This window comes from Scophthalmus maximus, chromosome 7 (genome assembly GCF_022379125.1).
Source record: "Scophthalmus maximus strain ysfricsl-2021 chromosome 7, ASM2237912v1, whole genome shotgun sequence".
In the NCBI taxonomy this organism is placed as follows: Eukaryota; Metazoa; Chordata; class Actinopteri; order Pleuronectiformes; family Scophthalmidae; genus Scophthalmus; species Scophthalmus maximus.
In genome coordinates this window covers 8,696,283-8,716,824 of record NC_061521.1, presented here as the reverse complement: position 1 = coordinate 8,716,824, position 20,542 = coordinate 8,696,283, and the positions used below count along the sequence as shown (strand labels likewise).

Below are 20,542 nucleotides of genomic sequence, written 5' to 3'. Positions count from 1 at the left end.
TGGGTGGGAATCACCCAGGACGCTCGGAGATGGATTGGTTTGTTTAAGAAAAAGCCAACGAGGGCTTTGAATTATTCATAGCTGCCCTGACTCGCGCTTCTTGTCCAAACCGACAACCCTTTTTTTTTAAAAGTACTTTCCAAAAGGCTTTGGATTATCTGTCCCCATTCAGCAGTGCTACTGACGTCTTGTGCAGGCCCGGGTGACAGCCTGCCCATCGCCCATTTACTGTTGACGTCTCGTCATGGTTTGCCAAAACGGTCTACTTCACCGAGAGGCCCAGGACAAGTGTTCATGTGTTTTGTCCTCCAAAGGCACGGTGGTTCGTCAAAAGAGTGCAAGTGCCGGTGGAATTTGGAAATACAGCAAACACTGCGAGAAACCCCCCCCCGCACCACACCACACCACACCACCTGCTTACGTCCATGAATAAAGAACCAAAATCTGTGAGGTCACTCTCAGTCGGTTAATTGCTCTGCGTTGTGAGTGTCAAAGGCCTCCGAGCTCCAGGAGACAATACCGGCACTGTGGTCGGGACAAAAGCTCTGCGCTCTGAGTCAGAAGTTGCGGAAGCGCCTGAAATTGGGGAGTCGAAAGCTGATGAGGGTTCAGGAGTGTGTACTCCAAGCAAGTAATCACGCAGAAGAGCTTTTTTTTTTATGTGGGGGGGGGGGGGGGGCCCTTAGCCGGTGCTGCCTTTGAGGAACTCATTATGAGCGCTGGCAGTGGGACGCATTGGGGAGCTCTGCTGGCATGTGTCGGCCTCACTCCTCGTCAGGGCCCCCCGGCACACGGATGCAGCCAAGTGGGTAAAGGGTGCCTGTCTTTTCAGTGGATGTGTTTTGTTTGAGGATCTGAAAGGTGCAGGTACAGTAAAAAGGGTGTGTTGGGGGGGGGGGGGGGGGGGGGGGGGGCTGTTCTGTCCCGCTTCTCCTGACCTCACCTTGCAGCAGTGGACCCAGCCACTGGGGGCCTTTGCCGGAGTCTGTCTGCAGTTGAATTCGCCCCCTGCGTCACCGAGCAGTCGCCTGTCGATCGTCCGGAGCTCACGCCAGAGCTGACAGGAATCGTCCGTCTTTCAGCCTTTTCCACTCACATACCAATAATTAACTTCTAAAAGAAACAAGTATGGTAAAAATAAAAAAAAGACGGTAATAACCACATTGGCTGACAACGATTAAAGCCACCAGTGTGCGTTAGCCCAGTTTTTGAGCCCGTGGTAATATGCACGTGTTCACAATTTTGCATTACTTTGCATTAGTAATTTCAAAGTCTTACACGGTCGCTATTTGGGAGTTCATTGGGCAGCCGTCCAATCTGCAGACCTGATGACACACAAAACTGTCATTTTATACCAGTTAGTCATGCAGAACTCAGTTTGTGTTGAAACCATTGCTCAAGTCAATTGATTTGTTGGTTATGGAGCAAAAAACGCCACACAAACGCTGGTTCACGCCTTTTAAATGTGTGTTTTTGCTGCTTTTCCATGTTAATGTCACTGTGAACCGGATCCTTGTGGGTTTTGGACAGTCGGTTGGACAACATAAGCCATTCGAAAATCACCTTTGGAGATGTTCACACGCTGAACACTTGAATAAAGAAAACTATGTAAACTTCATGATGGAATTACAAATAGGCATCAAGAGTTTCACAGGTGAAGGTGATGAGTCCAACAATCACAGAGGGAGGGGACCAGATCAAATCCAGCCAAGACGACAGTGGAAGGATCAGACGTAAACTTGAACAAAGGCCATGAAGTTAAAAGTCCATCTGTGTCTCCACTCAGTGATTCTGCCTGTGGAGGATGCGAGGTGTTTGTGTTGGTGGACAGTGCGAGGGCGCCCCCTGCAGGATTGGAAAAGAGAGCATGTACAGTAGGAGACATTCATTAAAGACCACATCTGTATTTAACACCACGTGCTGATGAATATTTAATATTTTCTTTGTTTATCCTGTGCCTCAAGAGACTAGTTAAAACTATTTAATACCCATTTCACGGAAAGCAGTAGTGACATTATGGCCTAGAATTATTTATGTTGTTACTTTCTTATTTCATTGCATTTTTGTGATAATGCATATAATAATTATTAAAATAATGACGATACGCACATCGATTTAAAAAAAGGCATCTGTAAATTAAATTTTAGACTTTTTAAAGAAACTGACCTCATTGTTCTCACTGCTTGTACCAGTGCTGTTCAAGAACTGCAGACGACGTAGAAAGGAGCAAGATTTCACAAAATCAAACACTCAGCACACTGTTTATATTCACAGTCCACTTTGGAGCCGTCAGTGATACACTGGTACTGGTGATGTTGGTTACAAACTTTTCCTGTGGGAGTCACGGTTTGCTACAATTTCACAGACTGCACTGACACTCTTATGATCAGTCGAATGTTCTATATTTGATTTGTTCCCACATGAGAATCAAAGCCTAAATTGTGTAGAAATATTGTGTTGACCAAAAGAAACTTGAGTATTTGATGAACAGAAACAGATTCTCCTTCTGCTTTCCTACATGAAAGTGTGAGAAAAACAACAAATCACTCAACAACTCCACAACGGGCTCCGTTAGGCTACAAATGTCGTTTTTATTATTACTTTAAATAAATGTCTAAATAAAGGGACTAAAGACATGCTCGTGTGACTTCTTCCATTATCAAAAATATGGTGTTGGGTGATGTTTGCAGCAGAAATCTATCCAGGCAGGGAAGCGTGCATCACAGGGCGAGACGGTTGCCGAGTCCGTTGAGACTGAACTTTGAAATGAGTCTCACCATCACCACGGACGGTGTCAGTTGTCAAAAAAAAGGGGGGGCAGTGATTTTTACCAACCAAATGTCACATTCAGAAGAGGAAAGAAAAAAAAAAAGAGAGTCATTTTTCATATATAAAAACCAAAAGACCTGGATACATTTCTACTTTTCCACATTTTTTTACTACAGAAATTAAAAAAGAAAAGACATAAAGGAACACACAAAGGGGGGGAACAGCTATAATATAATCAACTCCCTTTGGTAAAAACTGTAATAAATGGTCTTGCATTTGTCTTTTTCATATACATACTAACTTTAGCCATTTATCACCAAAGTCCACAGTAACCTTGGAAAGTATTACTAGCACAACAACACAGATTTGTCATAAAAAGTCTGAGACTATGTACAGTGTATTTACAATGTGAGCGGCATGTGGACAGTCCTCCGAGAATGAGAAGTGTGTGTGTGTGTGTGTGTCTGCGTTTGTGTATGTGTGTGTGTGTACAAGCTGGTGTGTTAGCAGAGGGCATTTTTAAAAAGGTTGACTTCCAGGGCGGCGAGGATCAATTGTGTTAATAGAACTATATATAATATATATACACAACACATACACTGGAATACATGTCAGTATCTGACATTCACAAGCTATACAATTTTACAGTCTGAGACCAAACAGTGCTGTGAGGCTGGGTTTTTTTTCCTTTCTCTTTTCTTTTTACATTAATTGCAACAGTGCATTTGGATGTTGACCCGACAATACTGTTTGGGGCTCAGGCACAGTTTCTAATAATGCTGCCGTGTGTTTTGGAAAAGGAGATGTGCACCTCTTTCCGTCTGGTGATAGGTACATAATTGTGATTTGGCCGTAACGCAGGAATGCCTGAACCAGATCCCTCCTCACACTTCCTTGAGCTTCCTCCAAAACCTTCCATCTGGGGAACAGAACTATTTGAAACAACATTTCCCTATTCCTAAATAAGTGCACTTGTCCACCATATTGTTTTCTTTCCGTGGATACTGTAGAATCACACTATCGTAAAGAAATCCCCGTGTGATTGGATTCGATGGGCGCTCTCACTCTGATGGCTTCGGACCAAAACGGTCGGTCAAAAGCTAAAACTCTTAAGCTCAGGCGTGATAAAGTACAAAAAGCACCAGTCTGTCTCTCTCAGGCTCGCCGCTTGTGTCGCTCAGCCCCGGCCCCGAAAAAAAAAAAGGCCCGGGCGACTTTACTGTGAGACGTGGCTCTGAGTGCTGGTGGGAGCTCAGGTCTGTGACCGGAACACGACAATTCCTAAGCTTTTGGCACCAAAGGCCCTGTGGAAAAAATGGGCCCAGCTAAAAACGCTGGTAAAATCAGTAATCCTGCCGCCCCGGGTGCAACACACACACACGGCAGCTAGCTTAATTGTGCCCCCGTGTCCGCCTTAAAAACACATGACTAGGCCCTCGTCCCCACCTCTACTCCTGACCTGTTTGACCTCAGACCAAAAACTCTTCCAGGGATCAGTCTCTCTCTCCCGCGTCTCCTCAGGCTACGGCGCCTTGCCGGCCGTGCCGTATTTGACGCGGTACTTGTTGATGTTCACGTAGTGTACGATCTCAGGCTGGCGGGTGGTGGTGCAGGGCAGGAAGCCTTCGCGCCCCTCGCCCATCAGCCACTTGTTGGTGTCGGCGTTCATGTCGCGGGTGACGTGCTCCTTGGCCCACACCTCCACCCAGGCCTGGAAGCGTTTGTGCAGCCGCGTGCTCACCCTCTCGTGTGACTGAGGAGAAACAAGACATTTTGTTATGAAGCCGGCTGGTCGGAGGATTATTACAACAGTGCACTTGTCAAACACTTAGGAAGGAATCATTTAGGCGTAGCATCCTCAAGCTGAACTGAGAAACACCGAATCATGAGTGAGCGCATCAGGAGCTTTCTGCCTTACAGCTCCCCCGACTGGTGACTGGACGTTCTGTCAACTCAGCATTGATATACGGTTATAGGCACAGTGTCTCCCAACCTCTCTTTTTAAACCACTGTACCCGATATCCATCTGCCAAGAGTGGCCGAGGCCTGTCTGTAAGTCAGTCGGACGGGCGGCCTGCGCTCACTCATGAATCAGCTATTCTCTGTTTACGGCGACAAATCTTTTCATCACTCGCAGTCGCTATTTCTGACTGTGGAGCACTAGCGCAACCAAAGAGGGGGGAAGCGTTTTGCTCTCTGTGAGCTGATAAGTCAGTTGCAGCATATTACTGTTTTTTAGTTTAGTCATTTACATATTGAATCCTTATTGTTGTTGCATGTTTTAATGTGGTGAAATTTAACTGTGATGTACTACTACGATAACTGTAAATGTAAGGAAGTAACTCTGAGTCAGAACTCAATCATTTCTATTTAATCAGCAAAGTTGTGCTTTGCTTTTAAAAAAGGGGGATTTATGTGTGCTGAACTGTTAAATTCCAATACTGGATTTAACATTATAATCTACCAAATGGCAGTTTTATGCACGATTCATAAATAATCACTGCGTGGGATTACAATGTCCGTTGTCAGCGAGAGCTGTGATTTGCCATTTGAAGTTTCGTTTTAAACGCTCTTCAAAATTTTTTTATAGCCAAAATCTATTCTTAGCTGAGAATTTTAATTAAAAGCTTCATAGCGTTTAAGTCCAAGCCACAAACACAAATGTCAGTGTAAGAAACAAACAGCCCAAACAGTGAGTAAGGGAGAAATACATGAAGCAGTCAGTAAATGGTATCATTACCTGGTGAGCTCGCAGCAGGGCGGTGCGTCGGTACATGTAATCCTCGGACTTGAAGACGTAGACCATTTTATAAGAGTTGAGCTTGAACATGCACTCCATTTTCTCTTTTTCCAGGGATTTCTTGCCGCCCTCGCAGGCCTCCTTGTCCAGCTGCTCTCGGCCCTTCTGGTACTTTCTGATCCGTCTCAGATTCCTGGTTATGAGCACCGAGACGAGCGTAATGAGAGTGACTAATGAGATCCAGCAGGAATGTGTCAGAACAAATCGATTAGAGTTAATTTAATCAGCGGACTCCACTTTCAAAGAGATGTGTCAGACAGCGCATGCAACAAAGTACTTTGAATAGTGCATTATGAAAACCATTAATTTCTGATCATTAACATTATTAGAGTAATTTTTTGCAAATCTGTCAAATAACCTGATGTGACAACTTACCTGGGAAGAAAAACTGGCTTCTGAGCGAGGTGCTCCCTCAACTCCGGCGTGGTGGAATCTGGGTTTAAGTAACGTCCGACGTAATCAGACCAACGCTGCACATGAGGAACAAACAAGACGGGTCAGGAGATGACAAATCTTCCCCGGCGCCCACAAAACTTGAAAGAGCAGATCATTCGGGGCTGTTGCCGCGTCCTGTTGTTTATTTGTGAAAACGTCGAGAGCAGAGAGGTGACTCTCAATTTGGCCGAGTCAACGTCGTTGCCAAGGAAATACAGATAAAGATTGAAGCCGCATGTGGCGACGAGCAGGTTCTAAAGTCGCTACGGCTGGTTAAAAAAAGTTTGACATCTATCACATACTAGTTTCATTATCACAAAGCCTGCAGCATTTAAATAGTTCAACCGTATCTTCCCCCCCTTTGCCGTGACGTTAACAAAAACTCTTGAGTGCGCAATGTGAATGTCGCAAGTGAGTTCAGTTGGGGTGATGTGATAGGCCACGCCCACTTGCACCAAATATGACACTTCAGATTCCGACGAACAGGGTTTGTACTTGCCACCAGAGCAATCACTACCAAATTGGTGAAGTTGTTACTGCTGGGTTTGGAGGTACATGTTTTTGGCAGGTTACTGGCATCACAAAGACTGTATTTGGTTAAAAAAAATCTTGATCTCAGTTTTCTTTTTATTGTTGTTTTTTTTTTTACCTCAGCCTCCATGGGCTCGTCCGAGTTCTCCTCCTCCGTGTCCAGCAGCTCCACTGTGAGCTGCACCGGCCCCTTGTTTCTCAAAAACATCACCTGGGGAAAGCGGCCGAGAGACACAGCAAGTGTGAGGGTGAAATGAGTTCAGTGTGTGAAATCCAGGATGTCTTTTAAAGAGCTTGAGCGCAAACCAGGCAGCTGCAGCACTTTGGGCTGGAATCCAGGATCCTTGCTGTAGATCAGCCAGTTCCCCTTTTGATTCTACTTCTGTTACTCATGCTGCTCTAATTTCAATTTAATAAGGGAAACGGTAATAATAAAAATAAAACATGTAAGAGCACTTTGGTACCACAGCACATGCCACTTAATCACTTAAACCTTTGTTGCGTGTCACCCCCCATGTTTCCTGTCTGCCTCTCTATCTGTCAGATAATGACAAAAGGTGGCATTAAAATTCATGTAACTTAATTTAAAAATATCATATTTCCATAACATTATATACCAGGTATACTACCTTAAAAAATTGTTAATTTGTAGATCTCCTTTTACAAGGCCTACTAATTTGTTAACCTTTTAAACACTATTTAATTCACAACTTTTCATTTGTGAAACCGTGGAGGAGATTTATTGCTGGTGAACACATATGAGAACAGAATTTATCTATGAGAAATCACCTGAGTAATAATAAAGTTCTACTTGAGTAGAGCCTGACCGATATGGATCTTTTGAGGACCAAAACTGATATTAGGGAGTAAAAATATCTGATGCTGATATATAAATATATATCTAAAAAATGCCAAAGATGCTATCACACCGTTATGAGAAATTTAATTAAGGATTGATATTTTATACTTAAACATGAACTTAATTTTAAATAAAAAGAAAACACAAACACATAAAATGTAAGCATAAATGCAAACCTTTTCTGCAATATTATTTCTTCTGTAAAATAAAAGTTTTCATATTGCAGCATATCTGCACACATGAATGCTGATACCAATATGTCTGTGAAAGGCTCATATCGGTCATTATTATCGGACTGAAAATTCGTCATTTTGAGCACTTCTTAAATGAAATCCTTTCCTTTTTTCTTTTACTTCGGCACAATGTGTCATCTCCCATAATCATATGGCAACATCCCCCCAGTTTTCCAATGACTGGTGCATTTACCTTGAAGCAGTTCTCGTCAGACATGGTCTGCTCGGCTTTCCTCTGGTACATGGCCTCCGCGGAGCTCCTCGAGGACTGGGTGGACGCGGTGCCTCCGCTGGCCCCGTCGGCGCTCTCCGCCAGGTAGAGGTCCGTAACTTGGATGCAGATCTCGTCACTCACGATGTGTTGGAGCTGTTCGGAGAGTAAACATTGGTGTCTTTTCGACTGGAGGGCAATAAACGTGACGGCTCTCGGGAATCTGCGGCAGCTGCGAGAACAAACAAGACTCTTACCTGCCGGACGATGCTTTGGATGAGCTTGTCCATGGTGAAGGCGATGTAGGCGTGGATGGTGAACATTTCCCTCAGTGAGTCCTCATACTGAGAAGCCTCCATGTTTCCGTCCAGCAGATTTCTAACCATTTCTAAGAAGGCCGAGTAGTAATCCTCCACCTCGACGTCCACTGGAGAGCAATATCATCAAAAATCAAGATTAATAAGCAAATCTAAATGAGTGGCGACTTTTCAAACCAATCAGCTTTGGCAACAATTTGATATTCTAGTCCAAGAGATTTCTCTTTTTCAATATCCAATACAGTTAATGACTGTTTTACTCATTGATCTTCTTCTCTTTCACTGTTCATTGATGGCAATAAGTCAAAAAAAAAACTTTGAAAAAAGTTTTTCTCTATGAATGAAGAGAGTAATGTGGCCATAAACGTTTAGGGAGACGGTCGAGTTTGAAGCGAAACACAAATGAACGGTGGTCTGTGTGTTGTTACTCACTGGGCTCCTTCAGTCTCAGCTGGACCGCCGGGTTGTCGTTCTTCTCCTTTTTGAGTTCCAGAACCTCCTTCTCCCAGTCCCGTTCTCGGACCTCCTCCACGATCTGACGCTCCGCCTGCCCGTACAGCCTCAGCAGGCGCGAGCACAGCGTCTGGTGCAGTCGCAGGAAGATGTACCAGTTGTTGTTGACGTAGAAGAGGTTGTAGGCGTCGTCGCAGCCGCGCAGCTTCTGCGCCGCTGTGTTGCTGAACAGCAGCTTGGACTTGGAGGGTCTCGCGACTCCGGGGACGCCGTTGTGCTTTTTGGACGCCCCCTCCTCCAGGTCCATCTCCTCCTCCTCCTCCTCCTCCTCCTCTACGTCGGAGAGCTCGCCCCGCTGAGAGAACAGCATGTCGGGGATGAAGTGGTAGATGATCTGCTTGATCTTGTATTTGTCCTCCTTCTGAATACCCGCCTGCCGCTTGACGTGGTGGATGATGAGCGCCGCTGCGTCCTCCAGGATCTGACTGTCCTCGTAGGCCAGCGTCATTTGGGGACCTGTGGGCGGGGTGGCGTTTTCCTCTGAGGCCTGCTCCTGGCGCTGCAGATAAATAAATTATTCAGCATTTCGGAGGCACAGAAAAAAATATTTTGTTTTGATGCTGATATCAATGAGAACTGGTTCCTAAGGATGTTAATGTGACATAAAAACATGACATTGTAACAATGGCTAAGTGAAGAAAAACACAACCTTGGTAATCCGTATATTGTGGTCGTGCTGCTTGTCTTTTGTCTCTTACCTCATCGTAGATGCTTTCGATTTCGTTCAGCAAGGACTTGGATCGAAGCACTTTGGTGTCGTTTTGTTTGAAGTTGATGCCTTGGTGGTCGAGGGACTTGAGGTAATACTTCTCGTTCTGATCCCTCCATATCTTGTTGAAGCCTCGCTGGGCTTCCCGCCACTCTTCCTCCTTTGTCTTTAACCTGATTAAAAGCAGAGGACAAAGTCAAGTAACGTACAAACACTTATGCCACTGAGTGACTTTACATCATCGCAACAAGGTGCAAACATTGTAGTGGATGAAAGCACACATTAACTCTCAGGAGCCATTGTTATATCCACCACTCACACATCATATTGCCTTTTCCTCTCCTGTGTGCATTAGTGTTTATTAAGATGTGCCTCAGCTGATGTGCACATGTTTACTGCACTGTTTGAACAGAGAGTTTGTGAGTCACAGAGAAATCCCTCCACACCCACCTCTTTAACACGATGGGGACAGAAACCGCAGGGTTTTTCTTCAGGCCGTCGATGACGTCGGGTGCCTTGTCTCCGTATATCCTCTGGATGGCCTTCCGGTGCACCACCTCCGAGGACCCGCCCAGTGTGTTGTCCAAACGGAACTTCGCCTGCTCCTCGGCGGACATGCGGGACAACTTCCGCTGCACCGTCTCCAGGACTCTGATGGTGGCCACGTTGGTCTCCAGTACTACGTCCAACTGTCAGCAGAAAAAAACAGAAAAGGTTTTTATGTTTCTTTGTTGTGTATGAATGGCCAGAAAATATATATATTCTATAGTTTGCCACGGAGTAATTTCTCTCTAGTCAATTCTGTTTTGGGATGTTTTAAGGACAAAGATGCGAAATAAAGAAATCCTGAGAAAAGGAAAATTAAATTTGAAATTGGACTCAATTCCTCTCTTTTTTTTTCAAATTGCGGGACATCAATACCACATCAACATAGGGCTACAAATATTTAATGTTCCTGCTCACCTCGAAGCGCTCATCCTCACATCTGTAGATATGCTCCTCGTACTGAGTCTTCTTGGAGCTGACGAACGTGGAGTCCTCAGACCAGGAGGGGAAGGACACCCAGGTGTCATTTAAGACCTGGACACAGCAGAGACAAACACCGTAAACTTAAGGCTTCACATTTTAACTAAAACGATCCCAAAGAGAATAAGATGTTGACTGTCACATTAGATTTAAGGACTATTTTCATATCATAACACCTCTGCTTAATGTTGTAACAAGCTTTGAAAGTATTGAATTTCTAGTTTTTCTGTTTGATGTACTCATGTATTTTTTTCCCCTTCACATTGCTGCCAACAAACTCTCAGCATTGCAATTTCTAAACTTGAATGTACTTCGTATTAGTGTGTTGTTCTTGAAAGTTAATTAACAAAAGTGATAATTGAGTTTGTCATAAGATTTATAGCAAGAACTACGATCAAACACTAACTCTAATGATGTCATTCATGACCCCCTCTCACCTCTTTACAAAGTGGAGTTCTGCCGGTGCATTTGGGCTGCTGGTAGCTTTTGGGCAGAGCTCTGTAACTGGAGCCGAGTCTCTTGCAGGAGGCATAATCGATCTCCATGGCGATGCCCTCGGTGGCCCGTTCCTTGGGGTACGTCTCGATGTGAGCCATTTCCCGATAACCCAGGAAGTTTTTAAACCAGTTGAACAGCTCGGGGAATTTTCTGTGTGACAGAAAAGTCCCGTGTGAAATGATATACACTCCTTATGCTATGGAAAGACCCTTATCTGAAGGGCTAAGTGCCACAACTCACCCTAAAAAGGGCAGCACTAGCTGCACCAGTTCAGCCCTGGAGATCACCTCCTGGTTGAAGATGACCAGACATCGCAGGAAGTTGTCGTAAGCCTCTGCGCTCCGCAAGGCTTTGCGCACCTGTGATGGGGAACAAAAAACGGTTTATGTCAGCATCATACATACTCATACTCGCACAGAGTCTGCCCGTCATATTTCCATTTTATTTAAAAAAATAAATCATTAAATAAAGTTACACACTTTAATTTAGACAGCAGAATATTACTTGAAGTTTGGACTTGTTTATTTCAGTGTAAAGAAATATACTGAATTGTATTTCAAAGGAAGACAATATCAAATACTAAAAGCAACGTTACTGTCTGAAGTTGATGGGGATTATCGGATTATTGAGAGGAAATCTAAGTAATTTTTTTAAGCTGAATTTCCAATTGATCAAAACTGTATTTAAGCTAAAAAAAGGCACATTACCAACTCACCTTCTCAAAGAACAGAGATTCTGTGCCGACTCCGTGCTTGCTGGCTTCTCCGGCTGAGGAATCCTTCAAATTCAGTAACTTGGGCTTCTTCTGTAGCATCACCAAAACGGCAATGGAAGGACATAGGTAGAATATTTATGAAATGATTGAACAAAGGCAGACATTAAACGGCAAGAAAAAGGAAAAAAGGAGGCAGTATGTGAGAGTCCTGGTGTGTACCTTGACAGGTGGTGTGGCCCCCGGAGTTGGATGCCGACGAATCTGGCAGCCGTTCTGATTGGGCCTCTGCTTGTTGTTGAGCTGCAGCTTTTTGGCGGTACCGCCGTGGTCGTTCCGTACAGACTCGGCCTTCTCAGCTGTGGTCTTATTCAACAGCTGGGGAGAATACACAGCACTGGTAAGACTGGGGCACACAGATATCTGGACACATACAACAGGACTGTGACTGCTGCCATGATTCATAAAGGGTCCTCACCACTGAGCTGTTGGCGTCAGGTAGAAATTGCCCAAACTCTGAGAGAAGGTCCTCCTGGTTCTTGAAGAGTCGGGCCACCTGAGCGTACACCTCCTGCTCCGTCAGAGCCGGTGTGTAATTGCCTCCGGCCTCCTTTGCATTACGCTGCTCCTTCTGTAATGGATCAGCACCAGATGTCAGTAATGCGAGAGGTTACAGTGCCCTCACTCTAACTTCAAAACCGTACTTACATTGTGTTTTGACTGACCATTTTCATTTGGGAAAATTATTTTATAAGGAACGTAAAAGTATCCAGGTGGTGGGGGTTTTCAGTTGGAGCCACTGACCTGGTACGTGTGGAGGATCTCCAGGAAGGCTTTGTAGATGTCAGGCTGACCCTGGAAGCGGTTCTTGATCTTGTTGACGTAGTTGATGGCGTGGTTGAACTCCACGGGCTGGTTGTTCTGCATGGGTGGACCGGTGGGGGTCCCACTGAGTGGTGGGAGGAGCTGCATGGGCGGGGAGCGGGGAGAGGTGTACGCAGGGATGGACGGACTGCTCTGGCTGCTCGGTGTCAAGGCCTGGGGCTGGACAGGCTAGAAAATGGAAGATTTCATCAGATGCTGTACCACAAAATCCTTCTGTCTTTTTTTTTTTTTTACTTGAACCAGTTCCACCAATTCTCTTTTGAGAGAAAAATAACAGCATTTTCTGTCTTTACAAATTGGCTGGTGTTCACTCTGCCTTCGGTACTCACCTTGCTCATCTTGGCAGGGGTAGGCTGCGTTAGAAGGGGCGGGGCGGTGGTGGTCGCCGCAGACGGGAGCTGTGGTTGGTGTTGGGTAGCTGCCCCTGTTAACGGGATGTTCTGGACTGAAATGCCATGTGGCGTGATGTGGTGGATCTGACCGGGCGTCGTCACGTTCACCAAATCATTGGTCTGGACCTCGATCTTGTAGCCCGGTGGCAGGAAGGTGTTGAAGCCCATGATGAGGTCGGGATGACCTTTGAACAGCTGTGATACTCTACTGATGACCCCTGGAGTGTCAATACTAGAAACAGAGGAACAGACAGAATTAATGTAAATGGGGTGTGAGGGAATTCAGCTTACACCCATTTAAATTGAGGTTTTTTTTTTTGTTGAACAAATGTCTATTTGAACCGTCCAGGTGGGGCAGACTTGACAAACTGGTCATTCTCAGCAAATGAGGACTGTGAAAATTTTGATGGAGGCAAAAATGAAATACTTTTTTCCACCTAGAAGATCTAGGAGTGGAAAAAGAGGAAGATACAATTGTTCTGGTGAGAGAACACTGCATCTTACCAGATGAATGGGATTTGAGGCCAAACGTATAAAGAGAGTGTCTAAACGCTGTGTGTGCAGCCTAGTGACTCACACTATCTCCCTGTAAAATAAAACAGTGTCCTCACCTTTGGGACTTGAACTCTTTCATTATATCCAAGAAGTCGTTGTAGACCTGAGGCTGATTGCCAAACTGCAGTTTCACTTGGTCCAAGTAAGACAAAGCATCTTCCACCTGAGAGAGCAAGAGAGAGAGAAGGCAGAGTTATCTTCATCTGTGTCAATCTCTTTTTCTTTCACGTTAATTTTTAAAGCAGTGCCCCAATTCTTATATTATACACCAAATGTAGTGGAAAAACCTTAGCACCCAAGAAAAGTTTCTGATGTTCCCGATAAAAAAACCTCTCCTTTCAGAGGAAGGGTTACAGACTCGAAAAAAAGCGATCGACGCCGAAGAAAAACTGGAGTGGCTGAGGGCAGACAGATTTTTGCATTACTGCTCTCAAGTGCTCAGACAGGTTGGCATTTGTAAAATATTTGAAGTAGGGTGTGTAGCTACTACAGTTACTCAACCGAGTACTATTGGAAATGTGTCTGTATTCAACAGTGTTTGTGTCACTGATCTTACTACAAGAAGGAGGAGACAATGGTTCCCGTTAGTTGCAAGTTCTCTAATCCACCATACCAATATACTAAATGCTTCCCTGCAAAGACAACTCATATGCATGGCTAGATGCTAGGATGGCTAGCATACTTTTATTTTTTTGTGATGGGAGTCGCCCGACCATATAATTTGACAGAAAATGTGCTCAAACAACAACCAACCCACTAAACGTTCAATGTTTAATTTAATACTTTTCCCCCAAAACCTCTAGCAATGTATATAGTTATTTTCAACAACTTATTAAAGCTTGTTACATCTTACACAATTTTCAGGTTTTCCACAGGATGTGGGTTAACTGCTCAAATGAAAGCGGCAAACTAACCTTGAGCCTCTGAAACTGCTGCTGGCCCTGTGCTGAGGCCTGAGGAGCAGCTGTGTGGCCGTGTCCTGACATCACTGAGGGCCCATGGGATTGGACTGCCGGGTTGTTGTGGTGGTGGGACCCCCCATGGACGGCTGGGCTCGGGGTGTGCCCATGCCCACCACTGTTCTGGGCAACGGTGGGAACCTGGGAAAGCAGAAGTCATTTTTTTTTAAAGGTGAATAGTAAACCGTGGCTGAATGACGTCTGATGGCTGGTACTTGTCATGATGAAGATTAATCATTGCCACATATAGTAAATGTAAAGCAATTTATCTTTATAAAAGGAGCTGACAGTAAAAACAAAACAAAAAACAGACAACTGACTGACATGCACCGCAGACTAACAGGGGTTTGAATGACATTCAATGTTATGGGTAACAAGTAAATTACGATTGCCACATTTGACCTTGGTCTAACTCGAAAACAGCATACACTAAATATGAATCCACCCTTGGCAAACAGAGTATACCTGGTATCCCTGGGGGACGGAGTACTGGACACCTGCTGTGGGCTGCATGTTGTCAGACACCGCCTCATACACAGCCGGGGCCGGAGCCGGGGCCAGGACACGATGCTGGAAAGCCTCCGCGTTGCCAGCAAGGCGCCGCTGCTGGGATGCAAAAACCGTTTCCTGATCCTCCAGTCGCCGCTTCATTATGAACTCATAGTCACGAGCGCTGAGAGACCTGGGAAAGGAAAGAGCAGCATATGGACACTATTTCACACAGGCAGACCTCTGGTATGTTAATCACGAATCCATTAACTCTGTCTTGAATTCATTCAATAATTTGCTGAGGAACATTAGGCAATATATTTTTTTATACAGTGCCAGCAATCAACTTCTGCTGTTTGGCGGAGGAAGAAAACTGTTAGATAGTGTCTGACCTCAGATCAAATGAAACACCAAATGCTTTTTATCAGCACAAATAACTAAGGGGTAATTAATGGATTTGATGATATCAATAAATCACTTTCCTCTGTTTTATATATCAGTTTAAAGACATTAATAAGAACAACATTTGGGTCGTTGGATTAAGGACAATTGTCCTCCAGTGCAAGTTGCCTGTCATTCCAACTTTTTAATTCCGACGACCGCTCTAATCGAGGTTCTTCCCAACAGACATGGAAGAGACTTTTAAATGATTGTAATAACATGAAAATGGTTTTTTTAGCAAATTTCTGCAATTAATCATATAATATGTATTATTGTTAAAATTAGAAATTTGAATATTAATGTAAAATGAAATGCCTAATTCTTTGATTCCATTGGTTTGTTAACAGTCCGAATCTTTGTGAGAGATGTGTCAATCACATCAACAATGAAATGCTCATTCTCATCTAAAATCATGACTATAATTGTTCTCATTGTTAAATGTTCAGTGTTATTAAATCGAGACTCATTGGTTAGTACAAAAACCGGGCCCTGATCAAATCATGAAATATTTTCACGATTACATCGTTGACATCATTTGAGGAGCTGTAGTAGTCGTTGTAGTTTCTGGTGTAAGTAAAAGCAATGGAAATAGTTTACTAATAATCCCAACGTGCTTCTACTGCACTCCACAAACTTTTATTTTGCAGGTTTGCAGTGAGCGACTGGTTGCATTTGAAATCCCGTCCCGGGTGAACGCGACACGTGAACGCGTCGCGAGGGCCCGCGTGGCCAATGAAACGCGGGCCGCGGGACGTCAGCGGTGCAACAAACAGGTGCTGCGGGAGCGTGGGAGACGTCACGCCGCCGTTCACAACTTCCTCGAGACACGGCAACAACTGCTCCTCACACCGACACAATGCCTTTGAGTAAAATAAAAACATTTATAAAAACCGAGCGAGGGAGAAAACGGGGGGGGGGGGGGAGGATACCGCACATTTCAGAAACCCTCAATAGCGAAGAAAAAAAAAGTGACACGGTGTGCGCGGAACTCGTGTCCGTGGGGGCAAAGTGACGCTCGGGCATTCGCACAGCGGAGCTCGTTCGCCCGACACAATTTCTGGCTCTTCGCGGCCGCGTCCAGAGACGGCGGTATTTATAGACGCATCACCGCCGCTCGGTGTTGTAGCGTTGCGGCACGTACGGGCAAACGCGACTGTGTGTGTGTGTGTATGTGTGCTACATGCTAACAGCCGTTAGCCGACCATCCCCTTTACGGCCTAGCGACAGAAGCACCGACCTCGAGTTACAGAGCGACGCCTCCCCCCCCCCCCCCACACGCCCGCCATTTAGAGCGTGGCACGCGAGTGCAGCAATTTGCACTCGGTTCCCAGCGGGTGCGCGCGAAACGTCGCCGACTGCCCGGACCGGACGCCTTTTAAGGGCGTGTTGTGACAACTTCGCCTGGAAATCGTTTTATCGACAGCGGTTGCGAGCTGCCAGTTAGCTACTAGCTAATGTAAACAACATGGGCAGCCCGACACCGAGCACCGTCCGGGGGGCTAGCGTGGAAGCACATGCAGCTAAGTTTTTAGCGACGTGGTTAGCTGCTGCTGGAGCGTCTGTGGCAAGAATCGGCTCTCGGTTTATTCGATCGCTCGCGTCGGCTCTCGCAGGGAGCAGGCGAGGGAAAACGTCGATCCCCCGTGTGCTTCACTCTACACGTCTGCTAATGGCAGGTAGGCAGCTAGCCGCGCTAGCTTACTGAATGAATTCAGCTGAACTCACCCCCTCTCCTAAAAAACAGCGAGCCGAAGTTCACCGATGGTGCTGTGGTAGTCCGTTATGCATGGGTCGACCGCTACGCCTCGAGATGGAAAAGACACCAACGCGGACGGACAAGTGAAAAGCAAATTCGATCAGTGATAGAAAGTAAACAATTGGATCTGGGGGCTGCAGAGTGGAAATCTCCCCGAGAGGAAAACAATCTCCGCTCGGTTACCAACGGGGGCGTGGTTTCCCTGCCTAGGCCCCTCCCCGGAGAGGCGCTATTGGTCCGTTCGTTCAGAGGGTCCACGGTGGGGCGGGGCGAAGGGTCCAGGTTGTGCATCTGTGCTGTCAATCATGGCTTTACCGTACAGTCACCAAACACGCCCATTTTGACTTGGAGCGCGACGATACCACCGGTGAGCACAGTCCCGGTTGTTATGCACTGTACGTGTATAGGATCAGAGGCGTAGAGGCGGATTCATCTCCGAGGGGGGCCCCAACGGACCCCCGTCATAGGCTACAAGCCACTTTCCTTATTTCCCCCAATTAACCCCAGAGCCCAACCAGTACTCTAAAGATGGGATGAAGAAATTGAATGTCTTTTTTTTTAGTAAAAATTCCAAAAGCTCATTGCCAACAGACTTTCATTAGCAATTTAAATTCCTATAAAATCTGTCTCCTTTTGACTCTTATGAAGGCAGTAATGCAAGTATTCTACCAAAGATATGTCCTTGCTTCTTACTGTACAGGTGGAAACCCCAACTTTCCGCTGACTCCTGTTTGGAGTTTGAATTTGACAGTTGCCAAATTCCTACACATTGTCCCCGTAACGGAATGTCTCAGATGTTTTTTTAAAAGACTATCTTTTGTTATTAGTGGAAATACTCTTATTATGTTATTAATACCCCATCACCTGTGTTCTCGTCAAAATTCATTATATCAAGATTCTTGCCATTTCTATGAAAGCAAATTTGTATCAAATTAGTTCATCCCAAAACTCTTGGGATCCGTCATCCAGCTGACTGTCAATAAACATGCGCTTTAACCTTCAGCAGCATTAGAAAAGTTTAATAACTTAACATTACTCCCTATATTAAGGGACCTCACCAGTCAATCAGTGATAGCATTCTAATCCTATTTTGTTTATAAAGTGTGTTGCAACTCTAGGTTACCATTTGCTCCAGTGAAATATATGTGCCTATATGTCTTTTAATTAAAAAAATAGAGAAATGTAGTATTCGTTTCTCTGTGTACGACCAGAGTAAGATGAGTTTCCACCTTTGTCTTATGCCCGAGGTCTGATGATGACCTCAAAAACTGTGACAGATGTATGTTCTGCAAAATGACCTCAAATATGCTCTGATCTAAAATTGCTCATAATTTCTTACATTTTTCTTTCAGTGTTTTGGGCAAGGATGTTTTTGATTGACTTGTTTTCTTTAACTCAAACAATATGGTCCAAACTAAAAACATTTTTGTGGGAAGATCTTAAACATTCTGTGTGCAAGACAACCTAAAACTATTTCAGAAGATGGAAGTGATCTGCAGGGAGAGAGAGTTCCTCTTTACTTAGTTTAATTAAGCAAAATAATAATAGTCTGGAAAGTGTATGCAATTTTTTGTTGTTGTATGCAAGGGTTAAGTTTAAGCAAACATTTGCCAAGGGGTGCCCAAACTTTGCTTTTCAATGTTAGTATGGTGGGCGACACTGTGAAATTTGTCCCTTAATATCTTTCACGGTTTTCTGATATGTTGATTCATTGATAGTGAAAATGATTGTTAGTTTCATCCATAATACACAGTATCAGCTAGACTATTGCAAACTACTATGACCTATCATTGGACATATTTAGTTTGAATGTGTTTGTGGTAAATTTTTGTTCAGTTTCTAGTTACGATTTAAGTTTCATGTGTTTTTTGAAAATGATGTGTACATTTCACTAATTCTATTTCTCATCTGTGTCCTTGTGTTGTTTGTTGTTGTGGCTCCATCCATCCATCCATCAATCATTGCGCAGCCACTTCCTGGAGCTGGGCAACACGTGACCTTGTGGGCGGGATGCCTGCCTTTGCGCTCGTCTCCCGCCTCCCTCTCTGTGGACGCAGTAGCCAATCGCTGCACAGAACCGTCCTTACAAATCCCTTAAAGGTGGACCTTCCGAAATGAAGCCTCGCCCACGACAGGCGGAGCTGCAACACCAGCCCGGGATTCCTTCTAACAGCACGGGCAGAGCTCAGCAGCAGCGACACACAAACAAACACACACACACACACACACACACACAGCTCCACTATCCCGACTGGTTCCCCGCCCCCCCCCCCCGTAATTGCGTATATATTTACAAAATACGTGCTCCGCACCGACACCAGCATTTGATCACAAACACGCCTGCTGCTGCTGAATCCCCTGAACGCGCAAAACAAGATCGATTCTCAGCTGCGTAACAAGTCGTTATTTCAAGTTTTGTGCAAAAGCATGCAACACCTCGCACTGCGGGCTGTGGAGATGTCCCCACCCACCCAGCCTCACGGTGAGGAGGGTCAACCAGCGCCGTGCACTCGCAGGGTGCACTCTCCAAACAAAAGGGTCCGCGGGGCGCAAACACACACACACACACACGCGCGCACACACAAAAACGCATCAACTGACGCTTCGCGTTGGCGCAGGTGGACGCGGGCCCTGGGCGGCCGGCGCTGCCTGTTCTTTCTGTCTTTTCTTGGCGGCAGGAGCCGATCGGGTTGCCCTCACGGAACAATGCCAAAGTCAAACGAAACGGGAACCGCGGCGTCGCCGAGTGGAAACATCGGAGCCACGCCATTCGCCGCGTTCCCAAAACACGAACCAACGCAGCCGCGGCGGCCCCGCTTCCCCCCTCTTCCACCTCCCTCTCCCCGCGAGACGGGGCGAAGCGCGCGTCCAACAAATCACATTCTTTGTTTACTTCAGCAGTCGGGAGTAAAATGTCTAACCTGCATCACCACAACAACCCCCTCACCCCCCCCCCCCCCCCCCCCCACGATCTATTCGCAGATCGGCGCTACGCGCTCGCGCGGCCCCGCACACGACTTCCACCCCGCGGGGTCCCCCCGATCGTCCCCTCGGCCCCCGGGACGACACGACGACCCGCGCGTCATCTCTTTTTCTTTCTTTTTTTCACCATCTCTCTCCCACCTTGTGTTTTTTTTTTTCTCCTGCTGTTCTGTTTACGAGCATTGGAAGAAGCCTCGGTCGCTCCGTTTCGGGGCACAAAAGCCGCGAACGCCCCCCCCCCCGGCCCCCCCCCCCCCCCGCCACGAACACCGTTCACCTGTTAACGCGGGCGATGCTGGAAAAGACGATGTCGTTTTTTTAAGCGGCTGTTACATACCCAGGGAAAAAGACTCCTTACTCCGGATTCGTGTTTGTAACAAAATAGTTGGAGACGCCCCCCTCCGTCGGCATTGGCGCATAGTACAAACCACGTCACTTTATTTTGAATATCACCCGCTAAAAAAAGCGAG

The 20,542-nt window shown here is 45.7% G+C and overlaps 1 protein-coding gene across 5 annotated transcripts; it reads right to left on the bottom strand.

Annotated features, from left to right (window-relative positions):
* Positions 1-2,567: 2,567 nt before the first annotated feature.
* Positions 2,568-20,499, bottom strand: sin3aa (SIN3 transcription regulator family member Aa). 5 transcript variants are annotated; one of them, XM_035642544.2, is made up of 21 exons: positions 20,410-20,499; positions 14,870-15,086; positions 14,360-14,545; positions 13,502-13,608; positions 12,828-13,122; positions 12,418-12,666; positions 12,092-12,244; positions 11,836-11,991; positions 11,617-11,706; positions 11,142-11,260; positions 10,841-11,051; positions 10,341-10,457; positions 9,828-10,066; positions 9,367-9,550; positions 8,588-9,167; positions 8,096-8,265; positions 7,821-7,994; positions 6,654-6,746; positions 5,945-6,039; positions 5,510-5,702; positions 2,568-4,522 (listed from the first exon to the last, which is right to left on the bottom strand). In XM_035642544.2, the coding sequence occupies exons 2-21, from the start codon at positions 15,053-15,055 to the stop codon at positions 4,292-4,294; spliced, it is 3,828 nt and encodes a 1,275-aa protein (XP_035498437.2). In that variant the 5' UTR covers positions 15,056-15,086; positions 20,410-20,499; the 3' UTR covers positions 2,568-4,291. The 5 variants fall into 5 exon arrangements, 4 of the variants coding, with proteins under 4 accessions (XP_035498437.2, XP_035498438.2, XP_035498439.2 ...); XM_035642545.2 differs by lacking the exon at positions 20,410-20,499 and adding an exon at positions 20,350-20,368; XM_035642546.2 differs by lacking the exon at positions 20,410-20,499 and adding an exon at positions 17,060-17,238.
* Positions 20,500-20,542: the final 43 nt, after the last annotated feature.

What these genes read in the sequence shown, in the direction of transcription:
- sin3aa (XM_035642544.2), bottom strand. Translation starts at nt 15,055, where the DNA reads ATGAAGCGGCGACTGGAGGATCAGGAAACGGTTTTTGCATCCCAGCAG. An exon ending in ACGAGCCCATGGAGGCTGAG is followed by an intron (nt 6,040 to 6,653) that starts GTAAAAAAAAAA and finishes CCTCATGTGCAG; the next exon opens with CGTTGGTCTGATTACGTCGG. An exon ending in CCCTGCTGCGAGCTCACCAG is followed by an intron (nt 4,523 to 5,509) that starts GTAATGATACCA and finishes GTTTCTCCTCAG; the next exon opens with TCACACGAGAGGGTGAGCAC.